The sequence below is a fragment of the Neomonachus schauinslandi genome, chromosome 12 (genome assembly GCF_002201575.2).
Source record: "Neomonachus schauinslandi chromosome 12, ASM220157v2, whole genome shotgun sequence".
NCBI lineage: Eukaryota > Metazoa > Chordata > Mammalia > Carnivora > Phocidae > Neomonachus > Neomonachus schauinslandi.
This window is the reverse complement of record NC_058414.1, coordinates 73,927,330-73,943,905: the sequence shown is the minus strand read 5'-3', so window position 1 is coordinate 73,943,905 and position 16,576 is coordinate 73,927,330. Positions and strand designations below refer to the sequence as shown.

Here is a 16,576-nt window from a genome sequence, read left to right as displayed (position 1 = left end):
AAAAATAATGTTGTAAATGATGACGGTTATGAATCTAAAGCCACAGATCTCAACTCCGTTAGCAGGTGGCTAGCCGGTTCTAGCCTGACCTCTTTTGTGCATGGAGGAGTAAATGTGGGTAAGGTCCTAGCAGAAGGAGGAAGCCAGTTCCCTGATGTGATGAAGAGAGGCTCCAACACCAGTGAATCTTTTGGCTTCCATGGCAATTATGGAAGAAGATTCTGGGCAGCGGGGCAAGAGTCAGCCCAGAGGAGGTCTGGAGCAGGAGGAGTTGATGAGTGTTAGAGGTTGGTGACAAGGCAACGGTTAGATCCAAAGTTATGTCTTATGGTTGTTTGGTTTTTTGATTTTTGGGTTTTGTTTTTTTTTTTTTTAAATAACTACAATACCAAATTCGTATGTCTGTGCTGCTGAAAGAGGGCCTATCTTTATGTGAAGTTAGTAACCAAGACCGATCTTGGCTTTTAAAGTTTCAGGAAGCTAATTCTTAAAAACCTATGGTGTGTCTCTCTCTACGAACTGTAATTTCTCTTAAATTGCCATTATTCTTTTATACCTATTCTATAAAGAGGGTCCTCAGCCTATGGCTAAAACCCTCTCTCTCTACCATGAAGGACTCTAGATTTTTGGAGCCCCAGTGCTGGATGTCCAGTATTGTCTGGGAGGGGGGCGGATTTTATATGAATCAATTGACAGTAACTGTGTTGCTTGTGGCTCTAAAGCCCTACATAAATTCTTTAAAATCAGTGTCAGAAGAGGTCAGAATGAAAGTCCTAGCTATAAGGCCATGATACTTTACAGCCATCTCAGCTTTATTGGCTCAGTAAAAGCCTTTCATTTTTTATTCTTTTTTGAGTTCAGCATCTTAGCAGGACCAGGCCTAAAACCGTCTCTCCACAGTAGAAGCTTTCCCTCAGGCTCTGACAAGTGAAACTCGGAACAGAAGTTGAGGTTTATTGCTTTAAAATAATGCCACAAGTCTGAAAACACATCACAGGTGCCCCGTTGACCACTGTGGAGACAGCAGCCGCTCTGTTGCACGCCGTTCTGCAGGAAAACGCTGTGGAGGGGAAAACAATCAAGGGATGGATGGGCCTTTGTTGAGGGCATTGTTTCCATTTAATCCAGAATTCATTTGCGTCACAAAGCACTAATTGACATAAGAACTTCCTGAATGGGCTGTGCAGACGCAGGAATAAAAGGGATTGGTACCGATTGTGATAATAAGGCCAGTATCCCTTTAGTAACAAGAAGCAAAAATGTGCCCCTGGAAACGGGCACTTAGGAGTAATTGTGGTGACTCTAATTCACCTTTCAGCAGTTGAGTTTGGTTTTCTTAAAGAGCAGATCATCTCCTTTCAAAACAATTAAAATATTTACCTTCTGCCCCCCCCCCCCCCCAAAATCTGGTCTGCCTGCCTCTCTTCCTGTCTATCTTGAGAGCCCTCTGCTGGCAGCGAGAAGCATGTGTATTTATAATACCTAAGATCTTGCTGTTTGGAGAAATGTAATTTTTAGCTAGAGCAGTTAAATGTGTTTTCCTTGCATAGCTTTGCATGTTTGCACCAGTCTCAGAGCAACGGGCTCCTGGTAATTATTTTGTTGTTCAGATCTTAAATGGTAACCAACACAACTACACCATTTGATGAAATAGAACAAAATACCACTAACAAAAAATTGATAATATCTGAAATGAGGAAAAACCTAATGGAATGCATGTATTAGAATGTATAAATGATCTGGAAGTCTGTACATTTGTTTTTCCATTTATTTCCTTATTTATATTTTACCTTATTACAGAGAGGATATTAGACTATTTGAAGACAAAATGCTTACTGCTAGTGAATGGCCTTTTCATGGAAATTTCAAGTAGAATGTTCCCTGTCTGTATTTTGTAAGAACCTACAATCTGAGAACAAATGAGGTGTTGAAACTGAAGACAGCTTATCTATGAAATCTGGTCTCTTGCTGTTAAGTGATTTCAAAATCAATCTTGAGACAGTGTAGGCAGTTTGACAAGGAGGGCTGTAATGAATAGAGTACTCTTGTTTTCAGAAGTGAGACAAGATTAAATAGCAATCCTAGTTGGAAATCTCAGGGGTAGAATATTCGTAAATCTTGAAAATCTGTATCCTGTTTCACTGGTATGAAACAATCCATTCCTTGTGAGAGAATTTCTACCCAGTAAGTCATGGCAGTTTGGGATTAATTTGAAGAGTACAAACTTCTGGTTTAAAAGTGCACTTGGCTTGCGGTACCCAACACAATTTCCCACTAAAGTGCTTTTGAAAAGTGGCAAAACTTCACAGTAACAGAGGAAAATAGAACTGAGGTCTTCCTTTAGCAAGAATCTGGAAAAACTTTCCAGTACCTTAAGTGTAAGAGAGTGTTAAACCGGGGCGCCTGGGTGGCTCAGTCGTTAAGCGTCTGCCTTCGGCTCAGGTCATGATCCCATGGTCCTGGGATCGAGCCCCGCATCAGGCTCCCTGCTCGGCGGGAAGCCTGCTTCTCCCTCTCACACTCCCCCTGCTTGTGTTCCCTCTCTCACTGTGTTTCTCTCTGTCAAATAAATAAATAATAATAAAAGAGAGTGTTAAACCCACTTATTGGAGGCCTACTTGAAATTAGGTGGGAAAACACTTTTACTATTTTTCTCCTACCGTCTTACTAATGATTCAAAAAAGCGAGGTTGATACCAGTTAGAAAATTGGGTGAATATCCTTACTGCGTAGTCTCTGCTTTTGGCAGCATCGTGACCTTCTCCTCCGTCTCCTGTCAAGATGGGTCCTTCTACATTCATTCAGAGATGAAAGCTAGAAATACCTGAGCAGGAAGTTGGTGGGCAGGTGCTGGTGAGGCTGCTCTATCTGGGGAGTGGATTATGTAAGCACCTTCAGCAGGATGGATGCTGGAGCGCGGTGCTTCCTGGGACTGCAGTGTATCTCACGCATTTGTCTGCCATGGTGGACAGCCCAGGGTCAGCCCACAGCAGCCATGGCCCAGTCCTGGAGTGCAACTCACAAGTATAGACAGCAGCCCACCATCCAGCTGTGACCTAGGCAGGATTCAGCTGAAAAATGAGTGGAAAGCGACTGAAGCCAATGACCATCTACACAGCCTGCTTTACTGCAGATTCTGTGGTTTCGCAGAACATAAATACTAATAACAAGTTAACGACATTATGCCTGTGGAAGAGCACTGCAGAACAGAATGGAGTTATCATTCTGAAAACTCAGAATGACAACACCTTAAAATTATGAGATAGAAAGGAAAAGAATTTAGAAAATTATGTCCTTTCTCTAGAGAATGCAAGATCAACTGTGAAAGCAGGGCAAGAAAGCCATGGTAGAGAGAGGCTAAGATTAAAGCAAAAGTGTTGGCAAGGAGGTGGGTGAGGTAAGGAACTCTAAGAAGAACTGAAAATGCAGTGACATCATTACACTTGTACTTGAAACAGTAAAGAGCGGAAGGGAGATGGTGACGATTCTATTCAGTGCTGTGAAAGACTAACTTAAGGAGCTCTCCCCGAAGTAGAAGCAAAGGCCAAGAGGTATGATAACGATGAGGAGACGGATACACTCTCTGAGGACATAGAGGGAACTTAAGCATTACTGGTCTTCCCTCAAAATAAAGAGAAATAGAAGAGGAGAAATTACCAAAACCATAATGAAAGAAAACATTTCTAAACCAAAAAAAGGTCTGACTGTGGATTGAAAGAATTTACCATGTTCCATTTAAGATTGGGAGAAAGAGGTCACAACCAGACAAATCTGGGTAACTTTTTAAAATTGTAAGTACAGTCCCTGTCCCAGTCTTTTTTTTTTTTTTTTTTAAGATTTTATGTATTTATTTGAGAGAATGAGAGACAGAGAGCATGATAGGGAGGAGGGTCAGAGGGAGAAGCAGACTCCCTGCTGAGCAGGGAGCCGGATGCGGGACTCGATCCTGTGACTCCAGCATCATGACCTGAGCCGAAGGCAGTCGCCTAACCAACTGAGCCACCCAGGCGCCCTCCTTGTCCCAGTCTTAGTCCTTGTTGGCCCTTCTACCATTGCTTGTCTCACAGACCCCCAAAACCATAGAAGACAGCCCAGGCCAGCTACTGCTGACTTCATCCTGTGGCTTTGAGATGCTGATGTTCCTTGGGCAGCTGTAGCTACTGTCCTGTTTCTTTCAGGTATATCATTCTCTCTGATGCTGCCCTAGCCCCAAGGGGAATCCAGCTGTTTCCTTTTGTAGTGAAGGCTTAGCAGTGGTGGAATAATACTTGTATTGAGAGAAAGTCACTGGTGGCTAGCAGGCATGCTGTCTTTCAGAACCTAAAACCTGGTCCCAAGTCCCGCATTAGTGGTCCCCTTCAAGGACCACTTCCCTTTTTAGCTCATGGTCTGACACCCAGTGGTCAAGCATGGTTTTCCTCCACTTTCCAGGAGTTAACTCCAGGCATGTCTTGGTCTCTTTGGAGGCTGGAGCTCAAGTCCTAAAGGCCCCAGGTAAGGTTCCCTCTTCCTTCCATGCCACCAGCTTTCCCTCAGGCCTTCCTGTCACATCCCAGGATTGGCTTCTTTCCTGTAATGACGGACCGGTGGCCTGTTCTTCACTAGGTCTACCCCAGCCACCTTCAAGGATGTGGCCTGCCCCTGGGATCTCAAAGGGACAAGCTCATCAGAGCACAGGAGAGCAACACAGAGGTCCTTAAACATGAACAGACTCTTTCATGTGTAACATTCCTCGAAGTCTGGGGGACTCAAGCTTGACACATGAGCTACATTACCCATACTGGTTAGGGTGCCGCTTCACCTGTTCAGATCTCTTCTGTAAGATCTTTCCAAGAAGAAAGCTGCTCCCAGGCATGTAGGCTGGGAGTGGGAGCTCAGCCCTGGGATGACAGAGGTGGAGGGCGTGACTCCCCTCCACGTCTCACTCCACACATCACACTGTCTTTGCCCCATGCAGATGGCCACTGGCTTTCCATTCAGGGCGTGCAGCATCTCTACCTGTTCTCAGGCAAGGTACCCTCACACGGGAGGGGAAAAGGTGTAAAAAAATCCTATAGGCATCCAGGCAGATTTTTACAGAGTAAAAGTGATCAATCTCTACCCAGGTTTCTTTGAAACAGAATTCCAGAATGGCACAATATACGTAGGTAGTTGACCCAGTAATCTTACAGTCATGAAGATGTCTTTTATATAAGAAGTCAAAGATATTCTGATATGCAACAGCTGTAAAAAGATTACACTCCTATAGCCCTCTAAAAAAATACATACATAAACATACACAAACTATACAAAGAAAAAGCTGAAGGAAGCAAATTTTTTTTTTTCTTTGAAGATTTTATTTAAATTCAAGGTACTTAATATATAGTGTACTATTGGTTTCAGGAGTAGAATTTAGTGATTCATCACTTACACAGAACACCCAGTGCTCATCATAATGGGTGCCCTCCTTAATGCCCATTGTTCATTTCACCCATCTCTCCATCCACCTCCCCTCCAGCAACATCCAGTTTATTCTCTCTAGTTAAGAGTCTCTTATGGTTTACCTCCCTCTCTGTTTTTATCTTATTTTTCTTTTCCCTTCCCCTATGCTCATCTGTTTTGTTTCTTAAATTCCACATATAAGTGAAATCATACGGTATTTGTCTTTCTCTGACTGACTGACTTCACTTAGCATAATACACTGCAGTTCTACCCACATCATTGCAAATGGCAAGATTTCGTTCTTTTTGATGGCTGAGTAATATTCCATAGTATAAATATCCCACATCTTCTTTATCCATTCATCAGTCGATGGACATTTGGGCTCTTTCCATATGCCCTTTGAATCAGTGCATGTGCCCCTTCGAATCAGTATTTTTGTATCCTTTGGTCAAATACCCAGTAGTGCAGTTGGATCATAGGGTAGTTTTATTAACTTTTTGAGGAGCCTGCATACTATTTTCCAGAGTGGCTGCACCAGTTTGCACATCCACCAACAGTGAAAGAGGGTTCCCCTTTCTTCACATCCTCACCAACATCCATTGTTTCCTGAGTTGTTAATTTTAGCCATTCTAACTGATGTGAGGTGGTATCTCATCATGGTTTTGATTTGTATTTCTCTGATGATGAGTGATGTTGAGCATTTTTTCATGCATGTCTGTTCATGTCTAATGCCCATTTCTTAGCTGGATTATTTTTTGGGGGGGGTGTTGATTTTGATTAAGTTCTTTATAGATTTTGGATACTAGCCCTCTATCCAATATGTCATTTGCAAATATCTTCTCCCAATTCATAGGTTGCCTTTTAGTTTTGTTGTTTCCTTTGCTGTGCAGAAGATTTTTTATCTGGAAGAAGTCCCAGTATTTCATTTTTGCTTTTGTTTCCCTTGCCTCCAGAGACACGTCTAGTAAGAAGCTGCTACGGTCAGTGTCAAAGAGGTTGCTGCCTGTGTTCTCCTCTAGGATCTTGATGGTTTCCTGTCCCACGTTTAGGTCTTTAATCCATTTTGAGTCTATTTTTGTGTACGGTATAAGAAAGTGGTCCAGTTTCATTCTTCTGCATATCGCTGTCCAATTTTCCCAACACCATTTGTTGAAGAGACGGTCTTTTTTCCATTGGATAGTCTTTCCTGCTTTGTCAAAGGTTAGTTGACCATAGAGTTGAGGGTCCATTTCTGGGTTCTCTATTCTGTTCCACTGATGTGTGTCTGTTTTTGTGCTAGTACCATACTGTCTTGATGACTACAGCTTTGTAATAGGGCTTGAAGTCCAGAATTGTAATGCCTCCAGCTTTGTTTTTCCTTTTCAGCATTACTTTGGCTTTTCAGGGTCTTTTCGGGTTCCATAAAAATTTTAGAATTGTTGTTCTAGCTCTGAAAAATGCTGGTGTTATTTTGATAAAGATTGCATTGAATGTGTAGATTGCTTTGGGTAGTATAGATATTTTAACAATATTTTTCTTCCAATCCATGAGCATGGAATGTTTTTCCATTTCTTTGGATCATCTTCAATTTCTTTCCTAAGTGTTCTCTGTTTTCAGAGTACAGATCTTTTACCTCTTTGGTTAGGTTTAGGTATCTTACGGTTTTTGGTGCAGTTGTACATGGGATTGATTCCTTGATTTCTCTTTCTGCTGCTTTGTTATTGGTGTATAGAAATGCCACAGATTTTTGTATGTTGATTTTATATCCTGCAACTTTGTTGAATTCATGTATCAATTCTAGCAATTTTTTGGTGGAGTCTTTCAGGTTTTCTCTATATAGTATCATGTCATCTGTAAAGAGTGGAAGTTTGATTTCTTCCTTCCCAATTTGGATACCTTTTATTTCTTTTTGTTGTATGATTGCTGAGGCTAGGAAGGGAAGCATAAATCTATTTACAGAGGTTGCTTCTCGGTGCAGACACTATCAGTGGTTTGTATTCTGCTTCTTTATGTTTTGTTGTATTTTCCAGAATACATTGAAATTACTGTAATTCAGATATCACTCAGAAGGAAAATAAACTTTGGGGAAATTCAAACTAGAGAGCATCTGCAAGAGATAATAAAGAAAAACATTTGCAAGGGACAAAATATGCTAGGAACCATGTTCCCAGCCAGCGAACTGAACTTCACTGTGGAAGATACAGGGAAGAAAGAGTATGCTGCTGCTGCTTCTTCTTTTTTTTTTTTTTTTTAAGATTTTTATTTATTTGAGAGAGAGATAGAACACAAATGGGGTGGGGGCAAAAGGAGAAGCAGATTCCCTGCTGAGCAGGGAGCCCAATGCAGGACTTGATCCCAGGACCTTGAGATCATGAGCTGAGCCAAAGGCAGATGCTTAACCGACTGAGCCACCCAGGCGCCCTAAAGAATATGCTTCTTAATCCAATGTCAGCTCCTCCTATAAATAAATACTATATAAAATACTATATAAGTATATAAATACTATATCTGCCAATATTTCATATTAAAATGAAAGACTTCAAGTGCCCAGTGAATACAGTTAATCCTGAAAATACTAGTGTTTTCAAAGTCTGAGAACAATCAGAAAGGGAATCTCCCACTTGGGTACCACATTTTTTTTTTTTTCCCCTCTTCTTCACATTTTCACCTAAGATTTCCTCTTGGTTTATTAATAGGTCGAGCAGTACCATAATGTCATTTTCCATGGCCCAGAAGGAAGCTTGCAAGACTACATAGCACATCAGCTTGCACTCTGCATGAAGGTATCTATTACTTGTGTACCCTTTCCTTTTCTCTGAAAATTTGAAAGCATGTAGAACTGATCACTGATTTCTTACCACAGCACAGACAGATGGCTGCAGGATTCACCTGTGAAATAGTGAGAGCCGAAGTGGATGCTGGTTTCTCCAAGGAACAGCTAGTAGATCTGTTCATCAGTAGTGGTAAGGCCATTCCAGCAAACTGAATTGTAACTGAAGGACATGATCTTCAGTGATGCCACTGAAAGGAAATAAGCTTCTTTCGGGGGGGGTAAATTTAAGGTGACTTTTCAGTTATTCAACAGCCTTGGGATGAAAATGGGAACCTAGATGAACACTTGTAAAAAATATATATATATATTTCTTGTATGTCATTGCATTTATTGCTCATCCTATGTTTTCTTCTTTTTTCCCCCCCGTCTTTTGTTTGTAAATCATTATCTGTTGTGAGCATACTATATAACTGGCCCCAGAGGTATACTAAGGGAGGAGGTGTGGGGAGCCACCCACCCTCACGGGACTAAGTATTCTATCACTGATGCTGTTTAGAATTGCATGGTGGTAATAAAGAGTAGATAGATTTTTAGTAAATTAATCATAAATTCTCTACAACCAAAGCACCCCTTCTTGAAGCACCTGAGTTAAACTTCCTCCACCTAACCCTTGGCATGTCACGGGCTGGCGCTTGGCTAAACACATTGCACACATTAATGAGCTCACTTAATCTCCACTACAGCCCTGTGCAGGTGGGTGTCATGTCTGTTTCCAACGTGAGGAAGCTGGTACAGGGAGGTTCAGTATCTTGCCACAACTACAGAGTGGCAGAACCAGGATTAAATATGTTTATTAATATAGCTTTATCATGAATTTTCTGTCTTAGGCTCCCAAGGTTACCATACCAAGCTTCACCACAGGGGGCATCAGCATACCCTGCATAGCACAGCGTGACTACCAGCTCCCAATACAACCGAAATGGACCAGACTCCAGTCTCCGAGGGCCCAAAGCCACACAGACCCCTGGGGAGAGGGTGCAAGGGGGCGCAGTTGCAAGATCAGGGATAGATGAGCTGAAACACAAATTCAAATCTTTGTGGAGGTGTTTCTCATCTTTGGAGCCACGATCAAGGGAGATGCCATGTAGCTAGGTCAGCCTTAGAAGAAGGAAGTCGAGAAATATAGTTAAGAGGCAGGCTTGGGGAGGGACTGAGGGCTCCACGGACCTAGACCCACATTTTAAGGACAGGAAAATCCCACCGGAATCGGAATGTCACTGTGGTGCGCGGGTCAGTCTGTTCAGAAACTAGTGGCGGTTAGCTGCGGAAAGCAGCTGTTACTAATGATCACTAACATTGATTAAGCTCTGACTCTGGTAGGCCCTATCGTAAACACCCTGACTTATAAACATGAAAACATTTGAAGCAGGAGGTTGGGGGACCCTGACCAAAGAACCCCCAGCAAGAACACAGCCAAGCAGGACTCAGACTGCTACCAAGCCCGCCCCTCACCAATGCCAGCCACAGCTCCTTAGGAACTCTCCTGTGCCAACACTTGTCTTCCCCGCACCCCCCCGCCCCGGCTCTTATAACAGAAGCCCACTACATTTTTTCCAACTTTCAGTCTTGTTTCATCTTAAAGTAAGAAGCTGAAATATTTTGTTCTCACCCTGTCAGAGCAGATAGCAATTATAGACTGAATTCTGCTCTCTGCCCTAAGCTTAAGAGAGCTGAGAAAATGAGCAGTGAATCAGGTCATAAAGGATGCAGAGGTGACCAGCACAGCATTTCTAAACCTATGGGGGGGGGGGGGCAGCATCTTAAAAATTCCTCTTCCTATTTCCCAATTTGGTGAGTGGCACAAATCTCTCAGCCTCTCCCACTTGAAACTCCGGTCTTGTCAGCAGGCTTGACGACCTGAATGTCCACAGTGCCAACAGGCCACAGTAAAGGGTGAAGTGGGGAGCGGGGAGGCCTGTCTCCATCTACGGGAGGGCAATAGTTCTCAGCTGCGGCAGCTAGTTGCTGATGGCAGTGTAGATCCAGTGTCAAGTGCTCTTGTGACTTTTAAGAAGTCAGAAATCCCAGGGCGCCTGGGTGGCTCAGTCGTTGAGCATCTGCCTTTGCCTCGGGTCATGATCCCAGGGTCCTGGGATGGAGCCCCGAGTCAAGCTCCCTTCTCAGCAGGCAGCCTGCTTCTCTCTCCCTCTCCCACTCCCCCTGCTTGTGTTCCCTCTCTAGCTGTCTCTCTCTCTCTCTGCCAAATAAATAAAACCTTAAAAAAAAAAAAAAAAAGAAACCCCTTTTTATGTGAAAATGTAGGATTTTCTTCTTTCAGTGTTGTCAGATATTTCCATTTTTAAAGCCATATGAGGACCAGATAGCACTCCCAGATCCTCTCATTCATGGACCCCTTGTCTTTGTCCCACATAGTCCATAGGCACGTCCTGCCAGATGGATCCCAGCGTGCCTTTTTCATCCATCCCATTGGTACCATCCTACCTTATGCCCCCTTCCCTACATCTCATCTACTTCCCTATAAATGGCTGCTCGTCCACTGCTTCTCCTTCTCTAACATCCTTCACAGGTAGTCAGACCCTTAGTTAAAAGCTGTCTGATTCCTGCCCCACACATCCCTCTATCGCCCACTGAACTAAATCAGTGCCATGCAAGGCCTTCCATTCAAGGACATTAATCCACCTGATTGGCTTATCTGACCCTTTATTTTTTAAATTGAGATTTATTGAGATATACTATTGTGTGAGTTTAAGGTGTACAGCATGTTGATTTGATATACTTCCATATTGTAAAATAACTACTGTAACATTAGCTAGTACCTCTCTTCACACAATTAAAATATCTTTGGTGGTGAGAACATTTATGATCTACTTTCTTAGTAACTTTCAAGTATGTAATACAATGTTGCTAACTGTAGTCACCCTGCAGTACATAAGATCCCCAGAACTTACTCATTTTATAACTGAAATTGTGTATCCTTTGATACCTCCCCATTTCCTTCACCCATGCCCCAAGTCACTGCCAACCACCATTTTACTCTGTTTGCATAGGCTTGGCTTTTTTACATTCCACATATAAGTGATGTCATACAGTATTTGTCTTTCTCTGACTTAATTCTCTTAGTGTAATGCCCTCAAGGTGCACTGTGTTGTTGAAAATGGCAAGATTTTCTTCTTTCTCACTGAGTGAAGAATAATCCATTCTGTATATATACCAATTTTCTTTATCCATTCATCTGTTGACGGACACTTAGGTTCTTTCCATATATTGGCTATTGTGAATAATGAAGCAGTGAATATGGGAGTGCAGATTACTCTTGGAGATCCTGATTTCATTTCCTTTGGCTATAGACCCAGAAGTGGGATTGCTGGACCATGTGATACTTTGAATTTTTTGAGGAACCTCCATACTATTTTCCATAGTATGGAAATGCACCAAATTACATTCCCACCATCAGTGCTCAAGGGTTCCCTTTCCTCCACAACCTTGCCAGAACTTATCTATTGCCTTTCTGATGATAGCCATTCTGACTGGTGTGAGGTGATATCCCATTGTGGTTTTGTTTTACATTTCCCTGATCATTAGTGATGTATCTTTTCATGGACTTGTTGGCCATTCGTATGTCTACTTTAGAATGTCTGACCCTTTTAAAATAGATGTCTGTGCTCCAACAGAATATGCGATTTCTTCTTTACGTGTCCTTTGCTTTTCTACTCTCTGAGTCTTCATTCATGCTGCAGCTCTCATTGAGAATGAGAGAGTAAACACACAACCTCCCCCCTACACACATACACTGTGACTACCAACATGGCCAGTGCTTTGCAAAATATTATGTTGTACAGTACTGAATAAAACAGACATGGTTTTTGCCCTTTTGGAAACTACAGAAAAAGCCCCTGTTAAAATGCTCTAAGGACACCTCAAATGAAGGCTTCTCTGATCCCTCCAGATAGGACTTCTCCCTCTAGTGAACATCAGTAGATTTTGTTTATAACTGTGTTCCACCTAACTATAGGTCAAGGCAGTGAGGGTATTATTTGAGCTTTGGCCTTGGCCCACACACACATGGTGAGCTCCTTGAAGGCTAGTACTGTACCTTATTCTTCTATTTTGCCTGGTACACTGATAGCTAATAATTATTGGCTGATGAGTGGGTGAATCTCCTGATAGAAGAAGTAGCACAGGCAAAGACAAAGGGAATGCTAGTCATACGTCATCTTCAGGTGTCTGCAAGTGGAAGAGCCCGCTTAGAGTGGATGTAGGAAGAGGTAAGATGAGAGAGCGCAAAAGTTGGTAGTGAAGTAGGTGATGATAGGGCATAAAGATAGACTGATTTGGAGTTTAAAAATGAAGTTTTTGAACAGAATGAAGCCAAAAAATAATCTCCATTTTAACCACCCTTATACGTAGAAGTGGTGTATCACCTTTAAATGGGACAAGGTGTTATTCTCTATTCAGCTCAGTAACTTATAACTATCAAATATTTTTTTTCTCTTTTTAATAACAAAAGTAAGATACAAATGCAGGTTTGTCTGCTAAGGCCTTTTTAAAAAAAATATTTAGAGAGAGCATGAACGAGGGGGAGGGGCAGAGGGAGAGGGAAAAGCAGATCCTTGGCTGAGCAGGGAGCCCGATGCAGGGCTCGATCCCAGGACCCCGGGATCATGACCTGAGTCGAAGGCAGACGCTTAACCGACTGAGCCACCCAGGCGCCCCTCCTCTGCTAAGACCTTGAATGCAGTGGCCTGAGGTAGGCACCTGAGCATTGCCATACATTCCTCAGTTTGCCTGGTCCTCTGGGCCACGTCAACCCTGAGTTCTGCTGAATCTGGTCCCTGAATCTCATCTCCGCCTCCCACATTCTTCCCCCCTCCACCTGTTGTTTCTTGCTCAGGGACTGTGGAGGTCTCATTTCTGACCCTTCTCTTTTTTTTTTTTTTAAAGATTTTATTTATTTGACGGAGAGAGACACAGCAAGAGAGGGAACACAAGCAGGGTGAGTGGGAGAGGGAGAAGCAGGCTTCCTGCCGCTCAGGGAGCCCGATGTGGGGCTCGATCCCAGGACCGTGGGACCATGACCTGAGCCAAAGGCAGACTCTTAACGACTAAGCCACCCAGGCGCCCTGACCCTTCTTATTTCCTCTGGTCAGCCCCTCACAGGGATCATTCTACAACACAGAGCTGCTCTTGTCATTTCCCTGCTGTTCTGCTCGAGTGGCTGCAGGACAAACACGTTCTCTGAACAGGTGTGGAGGAGCTTATGGTCTGGCCCCCGATCTTCCCTTGCTGCTATCCATCCTCATCTCCTAAAACTCTGTGCATTATGCCCATCATTTCCTCTCTAGGATCCACTGCTCTTGACTGGTGCCCAGTGGAGGGATCACAGAGAGAGTGCACGTTAGGCAGAGTAGATGGGGACCCAGGGTTTTGAGCAGGGCAGAGTAATGTCGTGTGAGCCGAAGGGAAGGCGGCATTGATAGGTGTGCTGTCACTTCTTTTGTAGTGCAGAAAGCACACAACGGGGAATGTTCTTTTGGTCAAGAGTGGTGGGAAAGGGCAGAGAGTAGAGGAGGCAGAAGTCTGGATGAGGGAGAAGGTGTTCCTAGGCTCTCCCACTGTGGTTTTTAGAATGATGAGGGAATAGGAGTTATCTGTCAGTTTTTCTCTTGCATTTGTTTTTACTAAGAAATTAAATTGATCAAACTATATTACTGTAAGTGAGGAATACACTGATTTGTAAGGAATACATTTATTCCTGACTTTTAAGCTTATTTTCTCTACAGGAAGAGATTTAAATGACTTGGATGAGGCTGGGCTAGGATGTTGAACTTTAATCTTCCACTGTGCACAGCACATATATTACCTTACTGGCTCCTCTCTCTGACTGCAGATGAAAGCCAGCAAAGAGAGTCACAGAGAATGAATAAAAGAAATACATGAGCAAACTATAAGAAGGAAGAGTAGCAGATGTATTTTAAATAATTGGATTTAAGAGGCACCTGGGTGATGCAGTCGGTTAAACATCTGATTCTTGATTTTGGCTCAGGTCATGATCTCAAAGGTTGTGAGATGGAGCCCTGCATTGGGCTCTGCGCCCGGCTTAAGATTCTCTTTCTCCCTCTCCTTCTGCCCCTCCCCCCCTGCTTGCACTCTCTGTTGCTCTCTCTCTCTCTCTCTCAAAAAAAAAAAAAAATCTAAAATTTATATGGAGATTAAAATAAAATGGTTCCCATGAAGAAAAGAATGTAGAACAGAAGAACACATTTAAAAGAAAAAAAAGACCTAGCACTAATGTGACCAAGGGTTATTTTGTGTTTATTTTAAAATAATGCCTTCCAAAAAAAAATGAAATTAAGAAAAATAACATCTTCCTTTTCATATTGCCTTTTGTGAGAGAGAGTCACAGCATATGGCTCTGTTTGGTAAAAAGGGTGTGAATGTGTATTAGAATTGGATCAAATTTTGCCTCAGTGTAAGTAAGGTATGTTGTTAAATCAAGACAGATACTTTTTAAAATTACATGTGACAGTAAGTAGTAAAAAAAAAAATTTTTTTTAACACCAGATTGGTATTTTAAAGTAACACTTTGAATTCTTGAGAGAACTTTCCTTTTTGGAAGTAATAAAGATAGAATTACCATAATAATAATAGGAGAATATGGTCATTGGAGTCCACATAACTTTGTTCACCTCCTTGGACCCTGCATTACTTGAGGCTCTTGGAAGGTTTGTCCCTTGCTTCTCATCTGGACTCAGAGCATTATCCCTGCAGAGCCTTGTTTTAGTGGACTGTGAAAGACAGGCTGTTTTCCATTCTAAGGGGGAGATTATGGACTTGTCACTTTAGACACAAAGGAGTTTGGATTTAACTATAAATGTAATAGGTTAATTATTTTTAACCCAACAAGTGTTGCTCTAGAACTGACTCTCCAGAACTTTTAATACAAGGGCGTACAGAACTGGACTGTAGCCCTGAGCCTTGCCACGAAATATCTGATTAGGATCACCAATCTGCAGGAGAGGAGCGGGGCTGGCACAGCCTATGAAGTTGGAAGAAGAAAGGACAAAAAGAGTAGAATCATTTCAGAAATAGAGCTTTGCAGTAGCATAAGGCAAGGGAATCTAAATGGCTGACTTTCTGGCAACAGGTTAAAAGAAATCTTCAGCTATAGCATGGGGTGGGTGGCCTCCTTTCATCTCTGTGGAACCTGATTGGAGTCTGGCTAATCCTTCAAACTGGAAACTTCCTGCTCCTGGGGTTGGTTAGACCTGAAACTCTGCTCTACAATCCGAAGGAGACACATGCTCTTTTGCAAATAAAATTTACCTTTGAACCAATCTATTTAAAGATGTTGAACTTAAGTAGTTAGAGAAGTCGGTGTGATTGAAAAAATAAGGTCATGAGACTAGCAGTGTTGAAGACAAAGCTTTTTATCAGAGAAACCCAGTCTCTTTGACCCTGGGTCAGTTCGTCATGGGACACCAGGATAAACTAAGATGAGGTGGAACCCCAACCCCTTTTTGTCTAGGGCACAGGTTGTCCATTTAATGGGCGATTACTTGATTAGCCATACAGCCCCTGCTTGTGGACCCAAGAGAATGTTAAGCAGTTTCCAAAAGCTCTGCGGCCCTTCTGTGAACGCGTTCATTTTATCTCCAGCCTGAATTCTCCCTGGCTGCTCCCATGCTCGGGTCTCACCACCTGCTGGACATCTCCCGACAGGATGCCTCCTCAAATCCACGAGACCTGACCCATCACCCCCACCCACACCCCACGTGTGCTCTTGCTCATGAGTGCTCTGCCTCCCTGAACTGCACAGCCTCTTCTCCAGTGGGAACGCCAGAGCTGTCTGACATTTCCTCTCTGCACCTCTCTCAAGTCAGTCAGCCCCTCAGCCCTGCTGACTCCATCTCAGACAGCTTTGTTTGGTACCTTGGCCCTGGACGAGGCTCCCGTTACCTCTTGCACTCACCTCAGCAATCAGAGCCTCTCAGTGTGTTTCCCGTTTCTTTCCTCTCGAGGCCATCTTTGCACCAGAGTGAGATTTCAGTGCGGGAATCCAATCCTGTTTATCCCCTGCCTTAGAGACTGCCAGGGCTTCCCAGAGCTGGTGGTTTCTCCCTCCCAACATGACATTCTAGATCTTCCACTTGTCATTTGTGGCCTCGTTCTGAGGCTGCATATCATCAAGTCTCACCCCAGACTGCATGCAAAATGCCAATGGCCCAGCCCAGACCAGTGAAGTCAGAACATCTGGGGATGGATCCCAGGGGATGGTTCCCTGGAGCCTGGGGGGGGGGGGGGGGAGGAGGACATGCCAGAACTGTGGCTGCTTGATTGCATTCCACTGATGTGACTCCATCCCAGGCTTTCAGCCAGCCCCGAC

General features: G+C 43.2%; 1 protein-coding gene across 1 annotated transcript in view; it reads left to right on the top strand.

Annotated features, from left to right (window-relative positions):
- The window catches only part of CTTNBP2 (cortactin binding protein 2), a 151,685-nt gene that overhangs the window by 115,475 nt on the left and 19,634 nt on the right, over positions 1 to 16,576 (top strand). Inside the window, exons 13-14 of the mRNA XM_021699323.1 lie at positions 8,096 to 8,182; positions 8,263 to 8,362. Coding sequence (XP_021554998.1) covers positions 8,096 to 8,182; positions 8,263 to 8,362 — 187 coding nt within the window. The remainder of the gene's footprint in view (positions 1 to 8,095; positions 8,183 to 8,262; positions 8,363 to 16,576) is intronic.